Below are 23,400 nucleotides of genomic sequence, written 5' to 3' on the forward strand. Positions count from 1 at the left end.
GTATTACAAATAGCTAACAAGCCAGGACTGGCAAAAGGTATCATAAATGGCATGGTACCCCTTTGCAGAAACGCTGTCAAACGTGGCAGTTGTCCAGAACGTTGGCAGATACTCAGAAAATTCGCTGGAGGTTCTACTAGCATAGCAAAATTATGCTGAATATCCCATGAAGTGAGAGCTCCAATGCAAGATGGCTGCGAGTGAGCGGAACGAGTCCTTTTTCTATGTTGACTCGAGTCTCGTCGTCCGGTTGCCATAGTAATAGCTGTAAACCTCAGACTCCGACTCAAAAATAGAGGACCAGTTCGTCTCCGGGCTCCGAGCAACACCTAGCAAGAGAGCTCTCCGCAACAATAGGCTTTTCAACGACAGAGGTCCACATTTCCAGGCAATAACCCGATGTGCAGCCGGAAGCAACTTCTCCAGCAACAGACTCGTTACGGACGGATCCACATCACAGATACAATACTCCGACTACTCCCACCGCAGACATCAACACTCCGTGACCCCAGACAAATAGACCAACCTCACAGTTACTACACCCCACATATAGGGACCCCCTACAACAACAGGGTTGTTTTACTAAAACAGGAACCCCCACTCCCAGAAAGCCAGCAACAAACAAAGTCTCCGCCGTCTCTATTAATCACCCACTAGAAAGAGCTAAAGAACAACCGACGGCCACTGCCCCCTTCCACCAAACAGCAAGACACTTACTTATCCAAGACACACACTAGGGACCACCGAAACACCCACTTCTACTTCACAACGAGAGATCCACCACCGAAATAGTGCAGAGGACGCTAACCCTCACCCTTCTCAGCAGCCCCCAAAGCAGAAGACTTACCCCATACATAGCAGCACTAACCACACCTTCCTGAATCACAAGTGACTCACCGCCGAGATAGTGCAGTAGCCATCACACCGAACTCTCCTTACCCAAAATGGCCTTTTTCGGGATTACAACCCTCGGCTACCAAGAGCCTTTCCAAGCCAGGAGACTGGCCTCGACAACAGGTGAGGGATGGCCACTGACTAGGTCCATTAATGTGGAGCTGTGTGCCAGCGGTGGCGCTCTATGTAGGTGAGTGCACCCTAAATGTGCATTCAGGGGGTCACGTGCAATGTTTTCCGGTGCTTCATGGGTCTGAAGAGAGTCATGGATCTTTGTGTGGTGGGCCTGACTTCCCACGAGAGTGGCACTTTAGAGAAGAGGGGGAAACAGACGTGGTATTCCTTTGTGTGGCGGTATATATCGAAAGGGAGTAATGCCCCTCATGGATGTTAAGTCTATGCAGAGGTAGGTGTTAGACAGAGGCACTGACTGGAATTATGCGACAGGGGAAGATCAAATTATGCAGTAGGGTTGACTTAATTATATAGCGCGTAATGCAGCACATGCTGTGACCGTACTACTGCATTATTTTGTCTTCTTTCGCCTTAACACTGTCTGGGCAAAGGTTCCGCCTCATTAGTGACATTTTAACACTGAAATACAGCAATAAGGAACTGAAAGGTGACGAGTCTACTTTTGCGAAGGGCCTTCCACTACACTGCAATTCACTGTGCTGAATTTTTAATAACCTTTGATCCTTATGAGCAAAAAAATAAATGTTGCTGCAGTCGATGCAGCAAATCCATAATTAGGTGAAAAACACCACAGGTGCAAAATCATAATTTCAGGGGTCCTGCTCATAGATATCGAAAACCAATGAGGGTGGATAAGAGCTTCAGGGTATGAAATGTGGCAATTGAAATCCAATTGACGGTTAAACCACTGGGACAGCCCCCATCGCTCCTCTCACATGGGGCTCAGTTTATAAAAGTATTTGCACATCTACACCAAATGCTCAAATACCATTATTTAGTTGCGCATATTCGCGTCAACAGTTAAAAAAAAGTGAATCTGTGCTTGTAAATGAATTTAAGTATGCTTATAGTTCTGGCAGTATTACAGAATTTCCTGTTTGAGTAAAAATACTCACAGGTAAAGGTTGAGCGAGTTAAACCTACAAATACACGTTTGTCGGTATTCATAAACTTCTGTTGGTGGGAGTGTGGATTTCTGGAAATTCTGTTTTTGACCCCTATAATCTTCCCCCCCGTTCTGTTCCATCAATGGTGGCTAAGAATGTATTAGTTAAAACTGAGTCTTGCCTCCCAAGGGGGCCCAATGTATCGATTTAGTTTCACACTGAGTAGTGACAATTTTAATATAGGGTATCAAATGTAACCACACCGATGTAGAGGGCTCTATGGGGGGGGGGGGGGGGCACCCTTGAGATCAGTGGATCTAAATGATTACCAATGAAGGACTCACTGAATCATCCACCAGTCTACCCCACATCTCAATAAAAAGTCATCAGTGGAAGTGCTGTTAATGATCTAGAAACTTCTTTTCTTGGTACCAGCAAATTGATTCTCGAAAATGAAAACCATCCTGGATTTTGCTCCACAGATCAGATTAATTGCCCCCCAAATTAGGGTAGGCTTTTAACCTGTAGTCGATGTATACAACCTCATACTATTCCTGCAAGTGGAGTATGGTGACTCTGGCCCAGATTCTGATGTGATGCAGCTGGGCACGTGGATGGCATCAGTGGTTCTACGATATGTTCGCTTTCACGTACCTTACAAGAAAGAGGATAGCCAACACCTGAAATAATCTATAGAAAATGAGAATGAGTGACACAGGTGCTTTCTTTTTTGCTTGGACTTTACCCTAAGTGATCATCAATGTGCCTTATGTGGCAGCCGTCTAAATTTCTCTGCAGGGATTCACTAGTGAGACCAATATTTCCTGAAGGTTCTCACGTTCACTTTTCACAATCAATCACAAGAAATCTGAGCTGGTTCACCACCGGAGACTGCAGTTTATAAGAGCCCTTAAGGAACCTTGCTATGGAAGGCATTGGGTTTCCTCCCGAAAGAGTTCTTTTCTGCAGTTCCTTATAAGGGTTGTAATCTTCTCATGGCAATTTCTTAATCTGCATGGCATCTTGCATACCTGTTGTGCTGCTAGATCATCCCAAGATGAGAACTCTTTGGCACCACCTGGTCCTTTCTTGAGCTAAACAGATAGATCATAACCCAAAAAAGAGGATATTTAGCCATGTCTTAGAGCATCTATGATGGTGGACTATACATCAAGCTTTCAAAAAGGTTCCCCTTTTAGGCTATTGCACCTCACTTTGCTGTAACAACGGATCCATGGCTGTTCAGCTGGAGAGATTTTATCTGGACTACAAGTGGGGGAACCCACATTTTATGTCTGCATGTTCTCATTCAAATCTGCATCTGGTGATAGGAAAAGGTTGATCAATGGTTTGTGGAACCTGGATTTTAATACCTACCTACCACCTTTGAACTTGAGCGTCCAATTCCTGGGAAACTGGTCTCAGGTAGATAAACATTTCAGATGACTGTTTCGACTGCCTCAAGAAAACTCTCTTTGCTAGTTTATCAGTTATCGCAAGAGGCGTTCATATATTTTTGCCATTCCCAGGTACAGGCGAAAAGCACGGTGGGCTGTTTCCAGTCCTAGACACATCATACAAGCCTGTACTTTTGTGAGTGTTCTCCGACTAGAGGATAGGCGTTCCTTATCCAATCCATTTTGACTTTGTATATCCTGCTTGTGCATGTAAGTCACAGCCATATGTGAGAGGCATTGTGTCCCTATGCCTAACCTAAGTCAGAAGACTTCAACCTTTTGTATCAATTCTACAGCTACAGGTTTGGCTCTAAAACTAAGGTCGTCTCTGTGCTACATACAAACACAAGAGACTCTGTAGCCCTGTGCCAGTCCCAGATGCAGAGGCAACGGGGGATCTCAGACCCCTGCCTCTTTTCAAAGACCAGATAAATGCTCTTTTCTTTGCCCCATATCTAATGGTGAAATATTACATGGCCCATCCAGTCTTCCGGTAAACATCACCCTGCCCCAGCCATAGCCGTAGAAGCTCCACTGCCCCATGCCTATCCATGAAACACCCCCTGACCCAGAAGCGTAAGGCCCGTCTCACAGTGAGAATGTCTCAGAGGGATGCTAAAGGGACCATCTACTTTTTGAAGTCCCATTAACTCCAACAAGTTTTCGAAATGGCTTTGTAGGAAAAATTCTTAGATCTTAATTCATACAATATGTTTTGTAAGCCTCTTTCACATGCGTGCAAAATATACAGAAACTTCATTTTGCTACATCTGTGAATCATAAGGTTTTTATATAATTGACAAGTTAATTGTAATTAAATCACTGTTCAATTACCTTGAACATTTTGGGAATTTTATTAGGATTTTTGTTTACTTCAGTTTAGCTGTTTTTAATTGAACCGTTCAAAAACTGTAATGAATAAAATACGACAGTAGAAAGACCACTAGTGGGAATTCATTAATGTAATCGGACCCTTAGACTCTGGTTGCTAGATAATGTCTCAACTTTATGTCACCTCTAGCTGGGTTTATCATTTGTATGTTCTCAGGGCTGGTGCGAGCAAAGGGGAATTTATTGTTATTGAAAATCAATGTCTGCATACACTAGTATTTAAACAATTCCGCAATGAAAACGTTTTAAACCATAGGGTGCCTTGGCTAACAGACAATGCCCCAACTTACACCTATGTCTATTTGTAATTATTTTTTGTATAATATTACTGTCGGCACACAAGCAAAGGGTTATTAATTGTGGTTAACAGACACGTTCTTGATATGGTAATAGTTATATGACCTAGCAAGGAAAATTCTGTGAACTATTATCTTAAACTAAAAGGGTAAAGATAAGGAATGGAATGTGTTTAAAATTTGAAAATTCATGCAAATTCCTTTAATAGATATTTTAATAACGATTTCTGAAAGGCTGTGACTTAAACATTAATAACGAATATCAAAACAACATAACATGAGTTCATGAATGCACTATTTTACTTAAAATCTCGTATGATATATCTGTGTGTGCAATAAGGTATCTCTATGTACTAACAAATAAAGTAACCAACATTACAAAAATCAAAATCAAACCAGAATTCCTCTAACAAAACCACCATCTAAGTTCCTTACTGTTTTCGAGACAAATTTGGTAGAAGGAAATTGTTTTCTTTTTATTGAATGCCTCTTTAAAGGCCATTTTGGCCCTCCGGTGTTATTCAGTAAGCTGTAGGTGGCCAGTCCCACTCAGGCTAACTCTCACTTTTTCTGCAGCGGCATGCGAACAAAGGGCACCGTGCCCTCCACTCCTGCCACCAATCTGTAAGCAGACCAGTGTGCTGGACCCCCCACTGCCTCGTGAATGTCATGAAATGTGCCTGACCCTCCCCAGCACAGGCCCATGGGAACGCGCTCCAATCCACGGCAGCTACCAGCAGCTTCAGGAAGCGAAGAGGCGCGGCCAGCTCAAGAAATGTAGGTACAGGCGGTATGTGCAAATAATGATAGTGTCACAATGCATAGATGCACTCCACTTTTTTGGCAAGGCGGCTCCATCATCTGGGCGGAGGAGCGTCACCTCACTGCTTTCTCGCAGTGCGAGAAGCAGTAACAACAAGCATTTACAATGCAATGGTCTCGGCATTGGTAAAGTTAGAGCTATTGGCATTGCTCATGACATTATTTTTGTTTGTTTTTGTTTTTAAAACATTTAAAGAAACGGCATTGTCATGAGCAATGCCAATAGCTCTAACTTTAACAATGCCGAGACCGTTGCATTGTAAATGCTTGTTATGCAGTGCTTTGTGCGCATGTCACAGTAACTACAAACAAGCATTGGCAAACCCAATGTATCTGGACTTGGCAAGCTGTCGCAATGGATATTTTGCAAGCGGCACAAAAACAAAAAGAGAAAACAGGCAGCTACCTGACCAATCCACTATATGCTTGTAATAAATATTGTGAAATTAAAAATAATAACATCGGACAGTTTTACTGGTGATGTTTTGTCACAAGCATTTCAGTTGTATCGTGCATTTTATTATTATGTGACAGGGAGAAGAAAAAATCAACACCGAACAAAACAATTAAGTTAAGGGGAACACTTATAAAAGCAATGTGTTAGGTTGTGTCTCCCAGACCGTGCAAGAGGTCTGGTTGCACACAGAGGCGCAACTAGAGCCCAATTTCGAGGGGGGGGGGGGGGCTAAGACATTTTTTCGCGGGGGGGGGGGGGGTGCTGGGCTGAATCTTGAAGCAATAGGCAGAGTGGAGCTGCAGGGGCTCTTAGAAGGGGTGAAACACCAGCGAGGCCTCATTAACATGCAAATGGTCTTTCAAAGACCTGTGAAGTGCTCGGGTGCGGCTGTGTGGGCACTGGGAAGCTGTCTCATCCCGGGCTGCCACACACAGGGGGGGGGGGGATGACGCCCTTTGAGTCCAATTGGTGTTGCGCGCCCGGTCCCTGGGCCGGAGATGAGGGAGTAAAGGGGGTGGGGGGAGGAGTAGAGAGGTGGGAGTGTAGGGGCCGCCACAAGAGGGCCCTACCCCAGTTTCTGCCCTGCTGCACTCGAGCACCATGGTAGTAGCTGATCTTGCTGCGGCAAGTTTTATTTTTCTGGAACTTTGAAAATATGCACAATTTAGATTATAGAAGCTAACTTTCCGTCTTGGTATCACAATAAAACGAACTGCAATATTGCACATCAACAGGTACTAAATAAGCGTATGGGAAGGCACATGCTAGAAGAGAGTTGGGAGAACCCTTGCGAATGACGGAGCACCGGTTTCAATCTGACACTATAGTGTACTACCACAAAGGGCGCAATACGGCGTTGCACACTCACCTGCCGAAGTGGCAGCCGGCCAAGGTGGGAAGAAGCAGTAGGAAAGCAGGACAGTAGAACTCCTAAAGTTAGACTTTATAATTACGGTAGGCAGTTGTGGCGTAAAAGAGGTAGAGTGCTGGGTTAGTATGAAGGAGACGCACGACCTGTGACGATTATAGAGCCCGGGTGGCTCCCGGCGGCAGTCTGTTGTCTTACAAGTTGCTGTCACAGCCGTATCAGAACTAGGTTGGCTGCCAGTCATCAGCGACCTCCCCGTTTACGACGATTAAAAGGATTTTTGAGGTACTTGTGTCCCAGTTCACTGGCTCGCTCAATGGGGTTAGCAAAGGCACCAAGTGAAACTCCAAAGAACCAATTCATTTACAAAAGGTGGAGGCCCGTCTGTTGCAAAAAGCTAATTTTGTTCCGGTCACGTGAACTCTCCGGGCATCACAACCAATGAACAACTGGGTTTGATGTTTAAACTTCAGTCTTTAAACGCACAAGCGGTTTTCCAACCAATCATAAGCATCCAAAGACCGATAGCCAATGAGCTCCGTGAATGCCCCATTCAATTAAGGGCAACACAATTTTTTCACCATTTTTAAAATACGTTTCACACTCCTACGTGGTAGTGTGTGTGTTAGCATCCAAGCGAACGAGGGGTTGGAAGCGGGCGAGGTGAGGGCCAGGAACACCACAGCCTTTCTCCGAGGCAAAACAGAAATGCCTCGGAGAAAGGCAGCGTTGTTTTCGGATTCGGGGGCATGTTTTGCGGTTATCTCCTCCTTGAGACTTCTTGCAAAAAACACGCCCCCCGATCCGAAAAGGACGGGGCCTAATCGGAACGACTGACCTCTTCTCCAATGGCTGGCCAGCATTCAAGAGGCCAGCCAATGGAGAACAGGGGAGAAGAGGGGCGGGTTCAAGCCCCTCTTCTCCAAGTCATTAAATCTCGGAGCTAGACTGCGCAAGCGCAGCCTTCGCAGCCGAGTCTTAAAAAAAAGCGGAAGGGTTTGGTTGGGCAAGGGTGGGTGGGCGGTCCTGCAACAGGGCAGGGAAGGAGTGGGTAGCCCAGTGTTGCGGGCCTTGACTGTTTGGTTCGTCCTCTGGGGCTGACCAAACCAATCATGCGCACTCTGCCATTTTCTCCATGTAGTGGCCTCTCCATAGGCGCCTGGCTGGGCGCTCTCCCCACCAATCACAACGCTGCCATTGCAGCATTGTGATTGGCTTAGGGGAGGGGAGGGGGGCTGCCTGCTTCCTGTGAGGAGCAGAGAAGCAGAGACGACGCAGGACCGGATCGGGCCGGCTAAGGTAAGTTATATATATATTTTTTAATTAAAATTAAACCTCAGTGTTATTCATATAATTCTTCTCACAAGTGTTGATGGTGGTACAAAAGGGAAGAACGAGACATATTTTCTTAACTCCGGGAAAAATAAATATTTTGCTTGCTGTAGAAGTCCCAAAGTATGGGATAAAATGCCTTTTTTAGGTATTTTTGATATAATTTTCCTTTATGCCTTGACGGTGCCCTAAGCCGCATCTCATCTTATGGAAGCATAGACCTAGAAGAGAAGTCATGTGGAGTATGGTAGAAATCTGCCAGATGGCCTGCCCTATTTAATGTTTCCTGTCAGGTGAGTGTTTTTTTGCTCCCCACGGCAGTTCCACTTCAATGCAGGAGCAGTTTCAGTGGGGGGAAAAATGACGTAGTGTCCACCAGGTAATGGTGGAACAGTCTATTGCTTCTTTATTTTTTGTTGACAAACACCCAAAGATGCGGTGTGTCATCTGAAAATACCAATAGGCAATATCCTTAACACAGTGGAAGTTCTCTTCCATTTTTTGATTTTTTTCTGCCTGGTATTGCTATGATGTAGTTAAGAGAACTGGATAGCAAGGCAACTGACACTGCATCCGACAGGACGATGCCAAGTGCTTTGGTTGAGACAATATTTCTGGTGCAAGCTCCATCTTTGGGGAAAAACTGACACCCCGTATTCTAAATGGACAACTGATTTCTGGTACCTTTAATGCAATTAGCACCTATCTCAATCATACCCGACTTTGTGACGATTATCCTGAAAGCCAGCAACTGTTCCTGTTCCTCACTGGCCTGAATACAGAATATTCTGGATGCAGAGGCTGGATAAAAGCTATGGCCTCCTGGGCTTATCTATGGTAGCAGGGGTTGCAAAAAAAGGTCAAAGCTTTACCCGAGGTGGTTTGAGTGGTACCAGATACATTTTCCCTTTGGTGATATGTTATAGTGTAATTGTCCAGTAAGATGTTCATATTTACTTTAGGAAATAAACATCTCTGTAAAAGGTTTGGTAGTGTAGTTTGAGCACCAGGGGCCCAGAGTTGGGTTCCTGAGCCTCCTAATCTATGAACCAGCCTAGGGGTTGAAATTCCAATGCCAGCTTAACTCAGGGGAGGCAGTTCCTTGTATGACCCCTCCCAGCATTAAATAGAGTACTCCTTGGGCCAACCCCAGACTCTGGCCTACCCATAGGGGGTTTGAACTGCTGGGCAGCGGAGCTCCATGCACTCCGTGCTTACGCATGGGTGGGTGGGGGTCAAAGGTCATATCCTTCTCCTGCTCATATCTCAGACCCTGTTGGGCCATTTTGCTCCATCTTGAGCTCATTTTGCTCCTTGTGGCAAGCCCTAGCCGCCCGACTGCTTTCCTTAGTCCTCCTGGCCTTTAAGGTGGCAAATTTTGGAGGGAGTTGGCTCCACTGGCTCCCTGCGCCAGCCTTTGAGTTTTTTTCCAATATGGGGCTTTACTCCTCCTTAGAGAAGAAGTCCAGTTCTTTCCCCAACTAGTCTTTAGGGGGTGTAACAGGACCAGCTTCCTTGGTCCTGGGGAGAGCCCCACAGGTCCTGAGGACAACTGTAGTCCGAGTCCTTAGCCCAGATGGATATCAGGGGGTTCCTCCTTCCAGTTGTCCATTGCTACCACCTCCAGTCCCAGTGTGCAGCAGAAAACAAAACCAAGCGAGAGCTGTCCTCCTTGAGCAAGGCATTTTAAGTGGGGGGCGGAAGGTTACAGAAGCGAGACAGCTCTGGCCTATCCTGGGGTACATCACCACCTCTCCACCCCTGTCCCAACCCTCCTAGACAGCATGGTGGGGCAGAACAAGATGGCATCCCCCAGGAGTCACATCCCCTCTGGGGACCTCAGCTCCACCCCTTGCTGACACCACTGCCAGGATCCTTCCCACTAAATCCTCAAAGGGAAGCCCCCTACTCTGTTACCATCAGTTGTCTGGGCTTGGGCTGCCCATCCCTGGTACAGTGTGACAGATCACTGATGGATGCAGATCCTTCAACCCCAACCCTTTCTTGCTCAGGAGCTGAGTGAAGTGCTGTTAAATTCCCCCCTTTGTGTGTGGGTGGCCTTTGTTCCTGCTGCTGGAGAGAGGTGTAATTAACGTAGCGCAGCTCTGATCTGAGCTAGAGAAATATGAAAACCCATAAACCTGTACAGATATATTCTTGGAACTCTCATATTTGGGTTGGCTATACAGATTCCACCCCAGTACGATAAGTCACTGGTGTCTGTAGGCCAAATGGTAGCAAAACTGCACTCTAAGGCAGTCTCCCCCATAGGTGTATAGTGGAATGTCACTGTAGACAAGACTGTAAACCACACTGACTTTCCCTATGAGTGTACACTACAGTTATGAGTCCTACTTCAGGTTAAAATCCAATCATGCAGAGTCCCCTCTGCACCTGGCTAACTTTGCACAGTTACCAACCTGCGCACACAGGAGTCTCACACGTGCAGCCCCAGTGCCTGTGCACACGTGCAATCTGCCAAGTACCCCTTACTCTTGCAGCGTCGAAGAGGCCATATCTTAAAAGGCGGATACTGGCGGTAAACACGCGCAGTCTATTTACCATGGGTGAATCGCCAGTTGCAAGCTCCCCCACAGAGCCCATTGCTTTACTACAATTAATGCATTTAAGACTCTCTGATCTCCCCAATAAGTCACACCTAGCTTGGAGACAGGATAATTCCTACAAAGTGTAACCCAAGAAGGGCATCAAACCCTGAAAAGTACACCTGTGTTGTGGAACAAAGTCCGATTGCTGCAGTATTCTTAAATTTTAGTTGGGCAGTGTTTAGTTAGAATCACCGAACATAGCCAAAACTTTACCCCAAAACATTCATTAATTCTACCAGTTGTGGCTGCTCCTGCGAAACAGTAGTGGAGGGTGGGTAAAACATTTTTTTTTTCAAACACTTAACTGCCTGCGGGCTGCCTGGCTGGCCACGTCTCTCTTTCATCCTCTTCCTAGCTTCTGTTCAAACAGGAAGCAGGATAGGCTCCCCTACGCCAATCACAATGCTGCAATGCAGCGTTGTGATTGGTCTGAGTGCCGTGGTGCAGCGCTCAGATAGGGAATGAGAGCCTGTGCATGTTCTCCTCCCAGGCTGTAATGCAGCCTGGGTGGAGAACATGCAAAGTGCGCATGAATGTTTGGGCGGCCCTGGGGCCAGCCTAACTTTCATGCACACTTAGGAGGGTGCTACCACTCCTCCCCCTGCACAGCCTAACCATGCCCCCCAAAACTGCCCCAGCACAGCAAAATAAAATGATGATAACATTGCGTCATTATCATTTTCTTTTTCCTTTTTTGCCATGCCGATAGGCAGTGGGGCGACGCTCCTCCGCCTTAGCGGAGGTGCCGCCACTGAATACTACCTCCAACCAGGTTGCTTTACACATCCAGTTCAGTGAGGTTCTTGTCAGATGAATAGGGCATGAGGTCAGCCCCTACACATCAGAAGTCTAGGAATCATGGGGCACACATCCAGAATTGCCGACCATTGTGCCGACTGGTGATCAGAAACAACAGGTTTAAGGTTAGGATCCAGGTGAATCAGAAGACAGAGAAAACAATCAGGGTAACTGTTAGATAATCAGGACGTTCTCTAACAATATGCGGTTTCTCTTTCAGCACCAAACCAAATGTACAGATTGCCTTTGACAGCAGGCCAGGGTTTTGGGTGGTGGATGCCACGTGACCCTGCAGTGCGGCCGGAGAATGTTGACCCCTGGATCAAAACCCCGCGCCACCCGATGATCAGCAGTCCTATGACCAGGTGAGTGCAACATGAAGGGCAGGAAGGGGTTGGGCTCTGAATGTGTGAAATACCCACACTCGCCTGTGCCACCCCCATCCTCTGACAGAAGAACTCTGAACATATGTAATTCTCTCATCCTTAACTTAAGAGATATCTGGGTTCAGGCAAGGGCTTTGGATGCAAACCAGGATAGAAATTTTGGGGTTTGTGATTGATTGTCTGTGCTTATTTTGGAAAATTAGATTGTGGGGAAATTACAGGATGAAGGGCAATTCACAAATTAAAGTATTTTGGTTTACACAAAGCTAGGTACATTTTAAAGTATTAACTTGGAAACAATTATTTTAAAATACGAAATTTCTGCAAAATATTTTTTAAAGGCTCTTAAAAATTGCACAAATGTATGCAAAGTTGCATTGGTGCCACTGATGCGGACAGCTTGGGCTCTATAGCCAACCTCAGTCTTGTTAAGAACTCCAACCTGTGCATCATACTCCCATACAATATGGCCAACAGTGATAGCAAAACCTTCTTTACATGGGGAATTCCGTCTTTCACCCTCTTTTGTGACCAGATCTAAAACTTAGGTGTGGCTGGAATGGCGATGAGCAAGGGAGCTTACACAGATATGATATGGAAACCAGAGGTTTCAAATTAGTCAAAATCAGTGCAGCAGTTTTCCCTCCTGTGGATGTACGCTAACAGAAAATTGCATGAGTAATGAGCGTTTAAAGCCATTTTCTGTCTCCTCATGACTATCTATGCTCACAATCAATGCTAGGTTGACCAATCACATTCCACATGTATACGATCGCTCCTTCCTCTCCCTCGTGCCCTCTTTGTTGTCAATCACACCACCTCTTCACAGAGGAAAGGAGGAGCTTAACTGAAGCTTTTAAATTATCAAGAAAAACGAATGTGTCCTGAATTAATAAGGCCTCACTAGGCACTTGGCTTAATTCCATGAAAATGTAAGAAAATACTCATCCTACTTTCACGTTGATAGTAAACGGTTATGAAAAATTACACATCAAAAATTGTTAATTGATTGTGTTGGGACAAATCATATTTTACCTTACGATCGTACTTTTTGGAACATAATTAGGATAGAAAGAAACAGACAGCGGTAAATATATTTAACATCAATAATACACATTAAGAGTTCAACTGAAACAAAAATGCCCACCAATCTGTACAAGAATTAGTGCTTAAATATGAAGGGAAATAAATAAATATACTTTTATCAAAAGGGAAACATCATATTAGATGAGAAACAATGTTTCCCTTTAACTTTAATTACAACTTCAGTCCTTCTGAATTAAGAATGGACGGGACCAATGTCAGCCTCTCACGATGGTCCTAACTGAAAATCTGAGGGAGGCTTTATGTGTTGCAACTTGGACACCGGCCTGTCCTCCTTTTGGCTGCCTGTGTTGAATAACTTTGTAATGTAAACATAGGATTTCCTTATGAAGTGTCAACACATTTCAACCTTTATCTGTTCAGAGGGTCTTCTTCAGGGCTTGTGCATGATTATTTTTCCCTTTTGACAAAGAAAGGGATTGCATCTAAGTCATGGAAATCCCCAATCCCGAGGAAACTTGTGAATGTGTGCACCATGCTGGAAAGTGAACTGTACCTTTCAATAAGTAGAGGCCAAAATGAAACCAAGAAATCCTGAATTAGGGGGCATTTAGACTAAGGAGATCAAACACAAAAAATGTGAAGTTTTATATTTTTATGTTTTGAGTCTAACCCCTGGCCTGTGGTACAAGGACCTAACTTCACTCTCTGTTTTCCTAATTTTATCTTGATCATCTCACTGCAGATTCCATGCATGAGTCTATCATCTATTTTGTGTTGACTGCTCTCAAAGGTGATGAAACTGTGCTGAGACTGAAGGAACCAAATTGCAGACTTTTCATGCATAGCTTGGGTGGTTTTTCCTCAGAAGACTTCAAGTAAAGGTGAAAGCGAGGGTCTCCCAGATCTGATATTAAAAACATTCACATCTTCTGTAGAGCAGAGTGGTCTTCCACTGGTGTCCTTGTGATTCTTCTATCTTTATTGATCATCAAAACGCAAATCCAAATACCCATTGGTATCAACTGCGTCTTAGGGAGGATGCCCGAAACTTTATATGAAATCTCTAGGTGGCTTCACAAAGGCCATGATTTCTGATATGACACGCTAATTGCCAGCCACCACAGCGGGGAGATGATCCGTGGTGCGAAGGGCCACACAGCCAACCCGTGTCCCTTGTCTTTTTGCTGCCCTCGCCACTTTCGACAACAGCCTCATCACCACCCTGGTGGGACTCAGAGTCCCAGGGTGCACCGCACTAACTGCCTGCGGCTGCTGCGAGGGGAGGCTTGTCCATCGTGCTTTAAAGCGCTGCCTCGACCCCCGGAGTGCGGGACACGCGTGTGCCACGCCCGGGCCCGTCCTTGCCTGTCATTGCCAGGAAGAGGCAGGGCCACCTCCCTTTCATTCAACTCCTGAGGTGCGATGCAATTAGACAAGGTACTGTGCTAACGGTTGTATCAGGGACTGTTTGCTGTTAGAAGATACCAGTGAGGATCCTATTACTATAAACATAATGCCGGGCCTTTGGATTCAGCAAACAAGCCCTTCAAAGTAAGCTGTGACTTGGGGCACTGTGGGTACAAACACCTGGGGGGCAATCGCAAGCACTGCACCATACAAACCTATCAGGGGCGAAAAGATGGGTAAAAGGAAAATGATGGAGGGGGCGGGAAATGGCCCAAATGGGGGGGGGGGGGGCAGGAAAGGGGAAAAAGGCAAAGAAAGTCCATAAAAATGCTGCCAGCAACTGCGTGATGGATAGAATAGACACCCTTATCCATGAATGCAAAGGCATCCTTGAAGCAGAACCAGTAGTTCCCCCACACTAACACTCATCGCCCCCCAAAAGCGCAAGCCCACCCCGACCAACTACCATACCCACAATGTTCCGGAAGCCCTCCCGGAAAGGAGCACCAACACACAGTAAAGAAGCATCACTGGAACATAGAGTAGAGCAGGTGAATGATTCTCTTTCCCATGACTCTTTTTCCCAACCAGCAAATCTCTCTATTAGCATTGGTGAGAGTCAAACGGGCCTCCCTACTATCTGCTCGAACAGATTTGCATCTTTGGCAGATATGCCCAATGCCTCTGAGGTTGAGATGTTGCAACCACTGTCCACAACTCCAACTGAGATTAGCGAAGAGGAAATCTCACCGCCCCATGACATTTTCCAGCTCGTCAGCTTTGGTTGGAGATAGGAACCATGAGAAATATGATTGAAGAGCTTATCACTACGGTCAAACTCCTATCCTCAAAGGACACACCCCACAAGCAGCCTGTATACCCCTTGCACAAACAATGCCCACAGGCCCATCGAGCCTACTTATCCACTTATAAAAACAGAGGCCAAATGGGAAATGGGACCTTCTTTGTCTTGCTCAGTAACACTTAAGCAGGCACCATCAACCTTCAAGCTAAAACAGGCTGACAGCCCTATAGTTAACCATCAGAGTCCACCCCCCACTCAGGGCCCTATAAACTACTCTAGACCACCCAGCTCATCACTAGTTACACGTCCCTATGAAAAAGATCAGAGGAGCTCTCCAATAATTCCTCCTCTCTCTCAGGCACAAAAAGTTTTTATGGTCAATGTCCCCAAGTTAGATCTAACGGGCGGCTATGAAAACAAAGATTCTCTCATTAATAAATCGATACATTGGATCCGCCACGTAAGGGGCTGTCGCTCAGTAATACGAGAAGATATCGTCAGGGCTTGTTGATGCACGTCCTCTACCCAACCTCTGGACTGCATCGAGTTCACCCTGGCCAAGGCCAAGCTGGTTAAAAATCTTCTTACACTGGAGTACCGCACTTGCCCCCCTGGCTCCTCAGCTATACAGTTCAGGCGATTTCTTATTACATCAGTAGCCAGGTCATATGATAAGCATCCACGAGGGTCCCAACCAGAGCCTCTGATCTCCCTGTCTCGCCATCAGCCCCTGCGTCTCCCTGTCAATACATCCCTAGTAGAGACCTAACCCACGATCCAGCTTTCCCACATCAGCTAAAGATCATCTCCTGGAATGTCGTCGGGCTCAGTAAGAAATTGTCATTGCCCCACTGGAACCAACTGATAGAGGGCTTTGACATTTGTGTTTTTGTCGAAACTTGGAGTCTGGTTCCTTTATACAAATCGGGTTATAGCTGTTTCCATTCATCAGCCATTACCATAGGAAAGGGCGCCCCTCGGGAGGGCTGATCGTCTGGGTAAACATCGCTTTGGGTTGTAGAATCATTGCACAACAAAGCGCGAGTCCTGATATCATGAGGCTCACTATCAAGGGTCGGTGAAATGCTCAATTTATTCAACGTTTATATAAGGTGGACTTCGGGGGCAAACCTTCACCTATTGTTACGTTATTGGAACAAGGTTTATCTAGCTGTTTGTCACACTCTAGAGTTGTAGTTGCAGGAGATTTTTAATTGTACCTTTGAGCCTCTAAGCGTAGAGGACATTCTGGGAGTTGAGGAAGATGACAAAAAAAATGGTCTGTTCCCCCACTAAGTTTACTTCCTGTCAAAAGATGGTCGCAGATAGCAATTCAACTCAATGCCCTTATCCTGGAATTTGGCCTAAGGGAAGCAAATGGTAGAACCATATCAGACGTCCAGGGGGCCAATACTTATAATAGAGCGAGTTGCCCTTCCCGCATTGACTAAGTCTTACTAGACGTAAGACTATGGGGAAATGTAATAGACATGGTAGTGGGTAATACAATGGACAGTGATCATAACCCCCTTTGCGTGACCATGAAGATCCCATGGGTCCTTCCCTGTCCTCCTTAGAGTACTCACATGCTATCGTTAACTAAAGAGGTGGTCCCCTCAAATTGTAGACGGTTTCTCAAATGGCATAAGGTTGCCGCACAAGACTCAAAAATAGATGGAATTAGGGAAGAATTGAGTAAGAATATTGTAGAGCTACAGGAGGCAATGACAAGTGCAAACGGGCTTGCAAATGTCCCTATTATTCACCTGAGCACAATTGATGAGATTGGCGCTTACTTTCAAGTACCTAACAAGCATAACAAACCCGGCGCGCAACCAAAGAGCAGGCAGACATGGTACACTAAGGATTGCAGACTCAAGAGACAGGCATTAGCCGCAGCAATCAGAAGTAAGAACTGCCATGTGATTAAAATCGCAAGGAAAGACTATAGAGTGGCTTTGCTTCAAGCAAAGCTGAAATGGGACGAGAACCACTGGCAGGATCTAAAAGATGCTAGTACTGCAAGGGATACCAATCTTTTCTGGGATCTTGTTAGACGAGAGAGATTCAGATCAAATCCTCAACCATATCTCATCCCAGGATTGGTAGAATCATTTTGGGAAACTCTATTCTGGGTTTGATGACGCTTGCCTGGAATGGCCTCGCTATTACCCCCTCATCCCCTCTGATGGTAGCAACAGCGAACCTTTCTCGCTGGCTGAGGTGGAAACTGCCGTTCCAGCCAAAGCCCCGGGACCAGACAGCCTCCCTGGAGACCTGTTTCTTGCAGACCCACGAAACTGGGCACATTACATTCTACTTTAAATTAATTCCATCTTTAATGGTTGCCCAGTACCGGAATCATGGAAGGGGGCGCAGGTGGTCCCTATCTTCAAGAAGGGAGCCAGAGAAGACCCTGCCAACTACAGAACAATTGGTCTGATTGATGCTATCCAGAAGGTAGTTGGCAGGGTCCTGCTGCAGAGGATTCAATCTTGGGCTGAGGATGAAGATATCCTCTCCCAATACCAAGTGGGATTCAGGGCCGACTCGTGTACGGTGGATCAAGTCTTTAGGCTTCTTTTGATTTATTGGAAAGTCGTCTTGATCGGCAGAGGCAGTCTTTACCTTGCTTTTAAAGACTTAAGGACTGCCTTTGACCTAGTCCCCTGGAAAACGTTGTGGCAAATATTAGGAGAATTTGGCATTCCTCCTATAATTCTTAACTTATTGATGAGGCTCCATGAGGGCAATTATGCACAGGTGAGATAGGGGACTCAAGGTCAGCTGACGGAAAGGATTCCAGTAAACAGGGGAGTACGCCAGGGCTGTGTGATGGCATCCACCCTGTTCTCCTGATACATTAATGGGGTGGTTAGCTTCTTACAAAAAGTTCCAGCTGATGCCCCGGCCCTGGCGGCGATAAGGTACCTACTCTCCTGTTTGCGGATGACACACTGCTGATCTCTAAGACCCCCAAGCTGGGTTACAGAAATTATTGAACAGATTTCAATCTTTCTGTATCTCCCAGGGACTGGTCATAAACACTTCTAAGACCAAGTTTATGACATTTAACCCCCACTAATCCTTCAGAAATAATCTCACTTTAGATGGGACACATTTGGAGAGAGTCAGCACGTTCGACTACCTCGGTATTCGACTCTCAGAAAAAAATGCAATGGAGGTCACGCCTCGACAAAATGCTCTTGAACCATAAACGTGAGGTCGGGGCACTAAGTAAAGAACATCGCTCTTCGCAAAGTAGGCCAGTTGCCCCGGCACTCACTGTTTATGAGGCCAATAGCCCGGCACTTTATGGAGCCGAGCTATGGGGATTTGACAATGTGGATGAGATATGTAGGTCAGAGCAAAAGTTTTTGAGGGATTTGGTTATGCTACCCCGGAATGGCCCATTAACCCCCTTGATGTATGACATGGGTAGGCGCGCATTCAGCGATATTGCCAAATTACGCCCACTGCTCTTTTGGGCTTGCCTTAGGCGGACCACTGAACTCACAAACTATGCTAAAGCATTCACAGAAGTAATGAGTTTAGATGTTAACCATGGGGTTAAGTTGATATCTAATGTCAAGAAATTAATGACTACTCTTGGCCTTAAGGATTCCTGGGACAACCAAAATCCCCCGAGCAAGGCAGAGCTGGGACTGGATTGATACCCGGGATCTTAGCAATCCAAATGTGGGAAGGCTAACAGAAGAATTTTTTCAGCACAAACAATGTAGAAGCCTGGAACCATATTTGGATACAATCCAGATTCCAAGAGACAGGGCGCTTCACAGCCAATTCAGATTGGGATCGTCCTGGTCCATGAACTGACTGCTAAATGGCGCCCCCCAAAACAGACAACACAAGACTGTTCTTGTTGTAAGGCACCGAAGAAGTGTCTCGCCCATCTTATGTTTGCTTGTCCAGCGTACGAAAAGGCAAGGTCTAGATGGCTAACACCAATCAGTAAACAACTAGGTACCTTTGATCATCGCACTGATTTACGTGTCTTAAAATCTGATGTAAGAACCCTCTTTGTATGTGGAGTGGCAAAGTTTTTAAGTTGCGCCTGGATAGTCAGACACAAAGCTTTACGAAGGGCGACCTAATTTCACATCACAAGCCCCATGGAGAATACATTAGAGCACAAGATGAACGATCAAATATTGCTGGTACAAATACCTATTCACTGTGACTTATATAAGGCACATTGGGTTCTATTTTGTTAATATAATTTTTAACCTTTACTTTTATCAAAAATGAAATATTTTAAACACGACGAAATGTTATCTCCTGATCGATCAAACATCATGTATTTGTTATGTTATTTTATGATCATTTTTACCTGTACAGAGTCTATTTTTTATAAAGGATTGTCTGACGCTTTTATGATACTTGTTATCGAAATAAAGCAATTTGACTTGACTTGATATGCCAGGATTTATTGCAATAGTTTGTCATTCAAAGTACAGAAATTCTTTCCAGGGAGACCTGTAGGTCCATAGAGGTAATATGAAGGAGAAACATCTCATCAACCTACCACCCAGATGCTGCGGAAAGATATAGCCCAGCACAAAAAGTCCATCAGGGAGACCCGAGAGGCTGGTACACCAGACACCTAGACACCCCAGGCAGAAAGGCTTGCTGCTGATAAGGGGTACTTTGTCATTTGAAGAAGAATTTCAGGACTTCTACACTGAAGTGGAGAATGAATCAATGCAATTAAGTGTTCCATTCTACTCACTGGACAGGCTAAAGCATTGTGATTTGTGGACATTTCACAGTGGGACAAACACCAACACGCTCTGGATGCCAGTGTTTTCCCCGCTGTGATTGACTTTTGTTTAACAGGAGGTGCCCTAACCTCCCACCCCAACCATAATAACCCCACAATCTGTCTACAGGCATTTCGCCACCTACGACTGTTTTAGTGCTGCAGTGCAGGTGGCGAAATATGCGTCAGCATTATAAACGCAGGCCAAAGTCCGCATACCGAGCGTTGTCTGATACAGTAATAGGAACCAAGCAAGTAGTTGCATTTCTACAATGGTTCATACCCTGACGACACATCAAAGTGCATTAGCAGACAGATATCATGTTACAGAACGGGGAGTGCTCGGCTGAAAGAGTGGTGGTCTCTAGTATGGCCTGCATGGGAAGCTTTTTGGTGTGGTGAGTGATTGCTAAGAAGTGGGGAATAGAACATTCACGATGTACATTAATTTATTGTTGTGCCAGGTTGAAACAGTGTATGGTATGAGTCTAGGCACATTGGAAAGAATATTGGTGTCATTTGAAATTAGTTATGGAATGTATCACTCGCATTGTTGCAATGATGAAGCTGCACTTATGCATGGGTGTGGAATGAAGTAGAGGAGAGATGGGTGTTCTTGTGGATTGGTCTATCATCTTTAACCCCTTGTGCGCTCATGACGGAACCACGCCGTCATGAGCCACGGGCGGCGTGTGCTCATGACGGCGTGGTTCCGTCATGCTGCGGCCGTTGGCGGCTGCTCCTCCCACGCGGCACGAATTCCCCGCCTGTGCGGGCGAATTAGACAGTGGGCGGAGTCGTGACGGAACCACGCCGTCATGAGCACAGCTCGCCCGTGACTCATGACGGCGTGGTTCCGTCATGAGCATGGCGGCGCCGCGCTCACCCCTCACCCCCCCCAGTGCTGCGGCGGAATTCGCGCCGCAGCGAAGGGGTTAAGAAGGTGTATGTTCCACTTCTTGATTGGGTAGAGGAGCACTTTGCAGGACTACACTGATTACAGACAGCCAGGGTGAATGGTCTACATATTCCAACATGGAGCAACTGGTGAGCACCCCATTGGCATGGAGTGGACACAGGGAGCCATGTTAGAAGAACTAAAGAGCGACAGAGGTCAAGTCCGAGGCATGCCTCCTTTTAGGCAGCTGTGGTAAATTACTTGAAGCACCACCACCGGAGTGACAGAGGAGCAACCCACGGGCGTGCACTGGGTTCAGACAGCATTTGGGAATTATAAATATAGTTTTCCCAGAACAAGAGGGACAAACCTCAGCATGCACTAGATAAAAGGCAGCCAAGGTAGATCTACGCATGCCATCCGGCAGGTGAGCATCATATGGATATAGACAGCCATGGCAAATGATCCTAAGGTTTCAACCAAGAGCAGTGAGAGATTAAACCCAACAGTATGCACAGGAGACACAGAAAACATGCTAAATGGTCTTTAAAAAAAAACCAGAGCGATAAAGATCCAAATCTCTGGTTAGTGGTAGCCAAGACCCTGAGTTCACTGCCATTCATGCAAACCCACAACACATGAAACTAGACAACCTGAAAAGAAGCTAACAGATATGCAAGTCACAAAACAAGGAGGCTGTGGCCTAATGTCCCACTCATACAAGTAACAACCAGTCCTTTGTCAGCAAAAATTAACAGTGCCACTCACATTTCAGTGTTTGCTCACTGGGGCGTGTGTTCTATACTCCACCCAGGAGAGGGCCAACCACAGTATGCGTTGGATGCAGGTAGGGAGGGCAGACGCACTAGTGAATCACCCGTGAGCAACAGGGCTGCACCCCCAGCTCACGACGAACACTACTAATAGCGATGGCTGTTGGGTACCACATGGAAGGAATAGGAGTACCATGTTAGACTTCAGGAGTGACTGGGCTTAGGAAAAGATGGATGTGATAGGGATTGTCAAAAGGTCCTACCTGGTTATAAAATGTTCAAATAGGAATACACCACAGTGTCCCCTACCTTCTCCACCCTTTACCTGTATGCCAGGGCTTGTCACCCTACGGGTGTGTTGTACTTCTGAGACGGATTCTGATGAAAAAACATTTTGGTGACTGTGTTACAATTTCACAGGTTAGTGGGCACAAAACATATGTTTACGTTGTTTAAAACAACTTGTGTTCAAGTACTGAGCACCACAGACAGTCTGGTGTACCAGAAGGACTCAGACCCAACTCTGCCGCTGCTTTCTGGACCGTGCAGACCTCTTCCTGGAATAGTGGTGGGCCCTAGGCGTACAAACATTTCATTTTGCAAGTCTCTAATTGCGATTTTGTGTGACACGCAATTAGAGACTCGCAAAAAAATATATACTAATGTGTTTCAGACACATTAGAGATTCCCAATAGGGTGACAATTGACCTGCCTCATCAATATTAATGAGGCAGGTCGCAATTTCGAACCCATTGGGAATGGGCAATGACACGGGGAGGCTGGGGACAGCAGACCACCACTTCTGCATTTGCTTTTATTTAAAGGAACATTTTCTTTATTTGAATGCAGCCTGTTTTCCTTACAGGAAAATGGGATGCGTTTCAAAAAGAAAAATGAAACCGCTTGCTCTTAAAAAAACTTTTCACTACCGTTCACAAAGGGAAAGGGGTTTCCTGGAGACCCCTTCCCATTTGCGACTGGCTTACCACCTACTTGAAGTAGGTGGTAAACTGCGATTGTTTTGCAACTGCATTCCAGTCGCAACATAATCGTACATCCCCCTGTGAGTTTCTATGAGGAAGGGACACCCTTGCCATGCCCCTTCCTAATAGTGACTCGTGAACCCTATTTTGCTAGTCGGTAATAGGTTAGCGACTCACAAAATAGGATTTGTACATAGATAAATGTATTTTACTGGTCCAGTAAAATGGATCACACATCTTGCCCCTGGTCTTCCTCAGCAACCGTTGCCCTTCCATCTGGAGGAGGGACAGTCTACACCTAAATCCAAGTACAAGGCCACCTGACTACATTGGCTCTCTGAAAGATATTGTAATTGTGAAAACAGAGAACCAACAGGGAAGAGATTCCTGCCCTTACAGACCAGCGTCCTGCAGAAAGCCTGGCCTGTCAGCACTCAGGTTCCTGGTTATCAAAAGAACACGTACAAACATATAAACGCGTGCAGTTTGAGGAGAGACTTGGCATTGGTGGTTGTTTATTGAGTGATGGTCTGCTGAAGGGAGGGGTACAGGGCGATGGGAGGATGTAGACAGTGAGGGGCACAGAGATGGTGATGTTAAATAGCATGCCTAAAGCACCCCCTGACACTTTGTTTCTTTTGCAGGTTTGTGGATCAAATGACGAAGGTTGACAGAACTTTCAGTCTGTTCTGATGGCCCCAGTGGGCCGAAGACACCACTCTGAACCTAGCTGACTTTTCTCACACCGCTTCCGTTGCGCCTGACCTATTGTTTATGCTTAATAAAATACATTCAGCATTATTCTTCCTTAACAA

The 23,400-nt window shown here is 45.8% G+C and overlaps 1 protein-coding gene across 1 annotated transcript; it reads left to right on the forward strand.

The window, feature by feature from the left end:
• The first annotated feature begins 255 nt into the window (after window positions 1-255).
• Window positions 256-23,400, forward strand: SPMIP11 (sperm microtubule inner protein 11). Its single transcript, XM_085600026.1, has 4 exons — window positions 256-1,017; window positions 5,197-5,397; window positions 11,727-11,871; window positions 23,230-23,400. Exons 1-4 carry the CDS (start codon window positions 945-947, stop codon window positions 23,276-23,278), a joined length of 468 nt encoding a protein of 155 aa, XP_085456152.1. The 5' UTR covers window positions 256-944; the 3' UTR covers window positions 23,279-23,400.

Source organism: Triturus cristatus, chromosome 4_2, assembly GCF_964204655.1.
Source record: "Triturus cristatus chromosome 4_2, aTriCri1.1, whole genome shotgun sequence".
Taxonomy (NCBI): Eukaryota; Metazoa; Chordata; class Amphibia; order Caudata; family Salamandridae; genus Triturus; species Triturus cristatus.

Coding starts and splice junctions, on each gene's coding strand:
- SPMIP11 (XM_085600026.1), top strand. CDS start 945: ATGGCCTTTTTCGGGATTACAACCCTCGGCTACCAAGAGCCTTTCCAA. Junction 5,398..11,726: donor GCGCGGCCAGCTCAAGAAAT/GTAGGTACAGGC, acceptor TTTCTCTTTCAG/CACCAAACCAAATGTACAGA. Junction 11,872..23,229: donor ATCAGCAGTCCTATGACCAG/GTGAGTGCAACA, acceptor TTTCTTTTGCAG/GTTTGTGGATCAAATGACGA.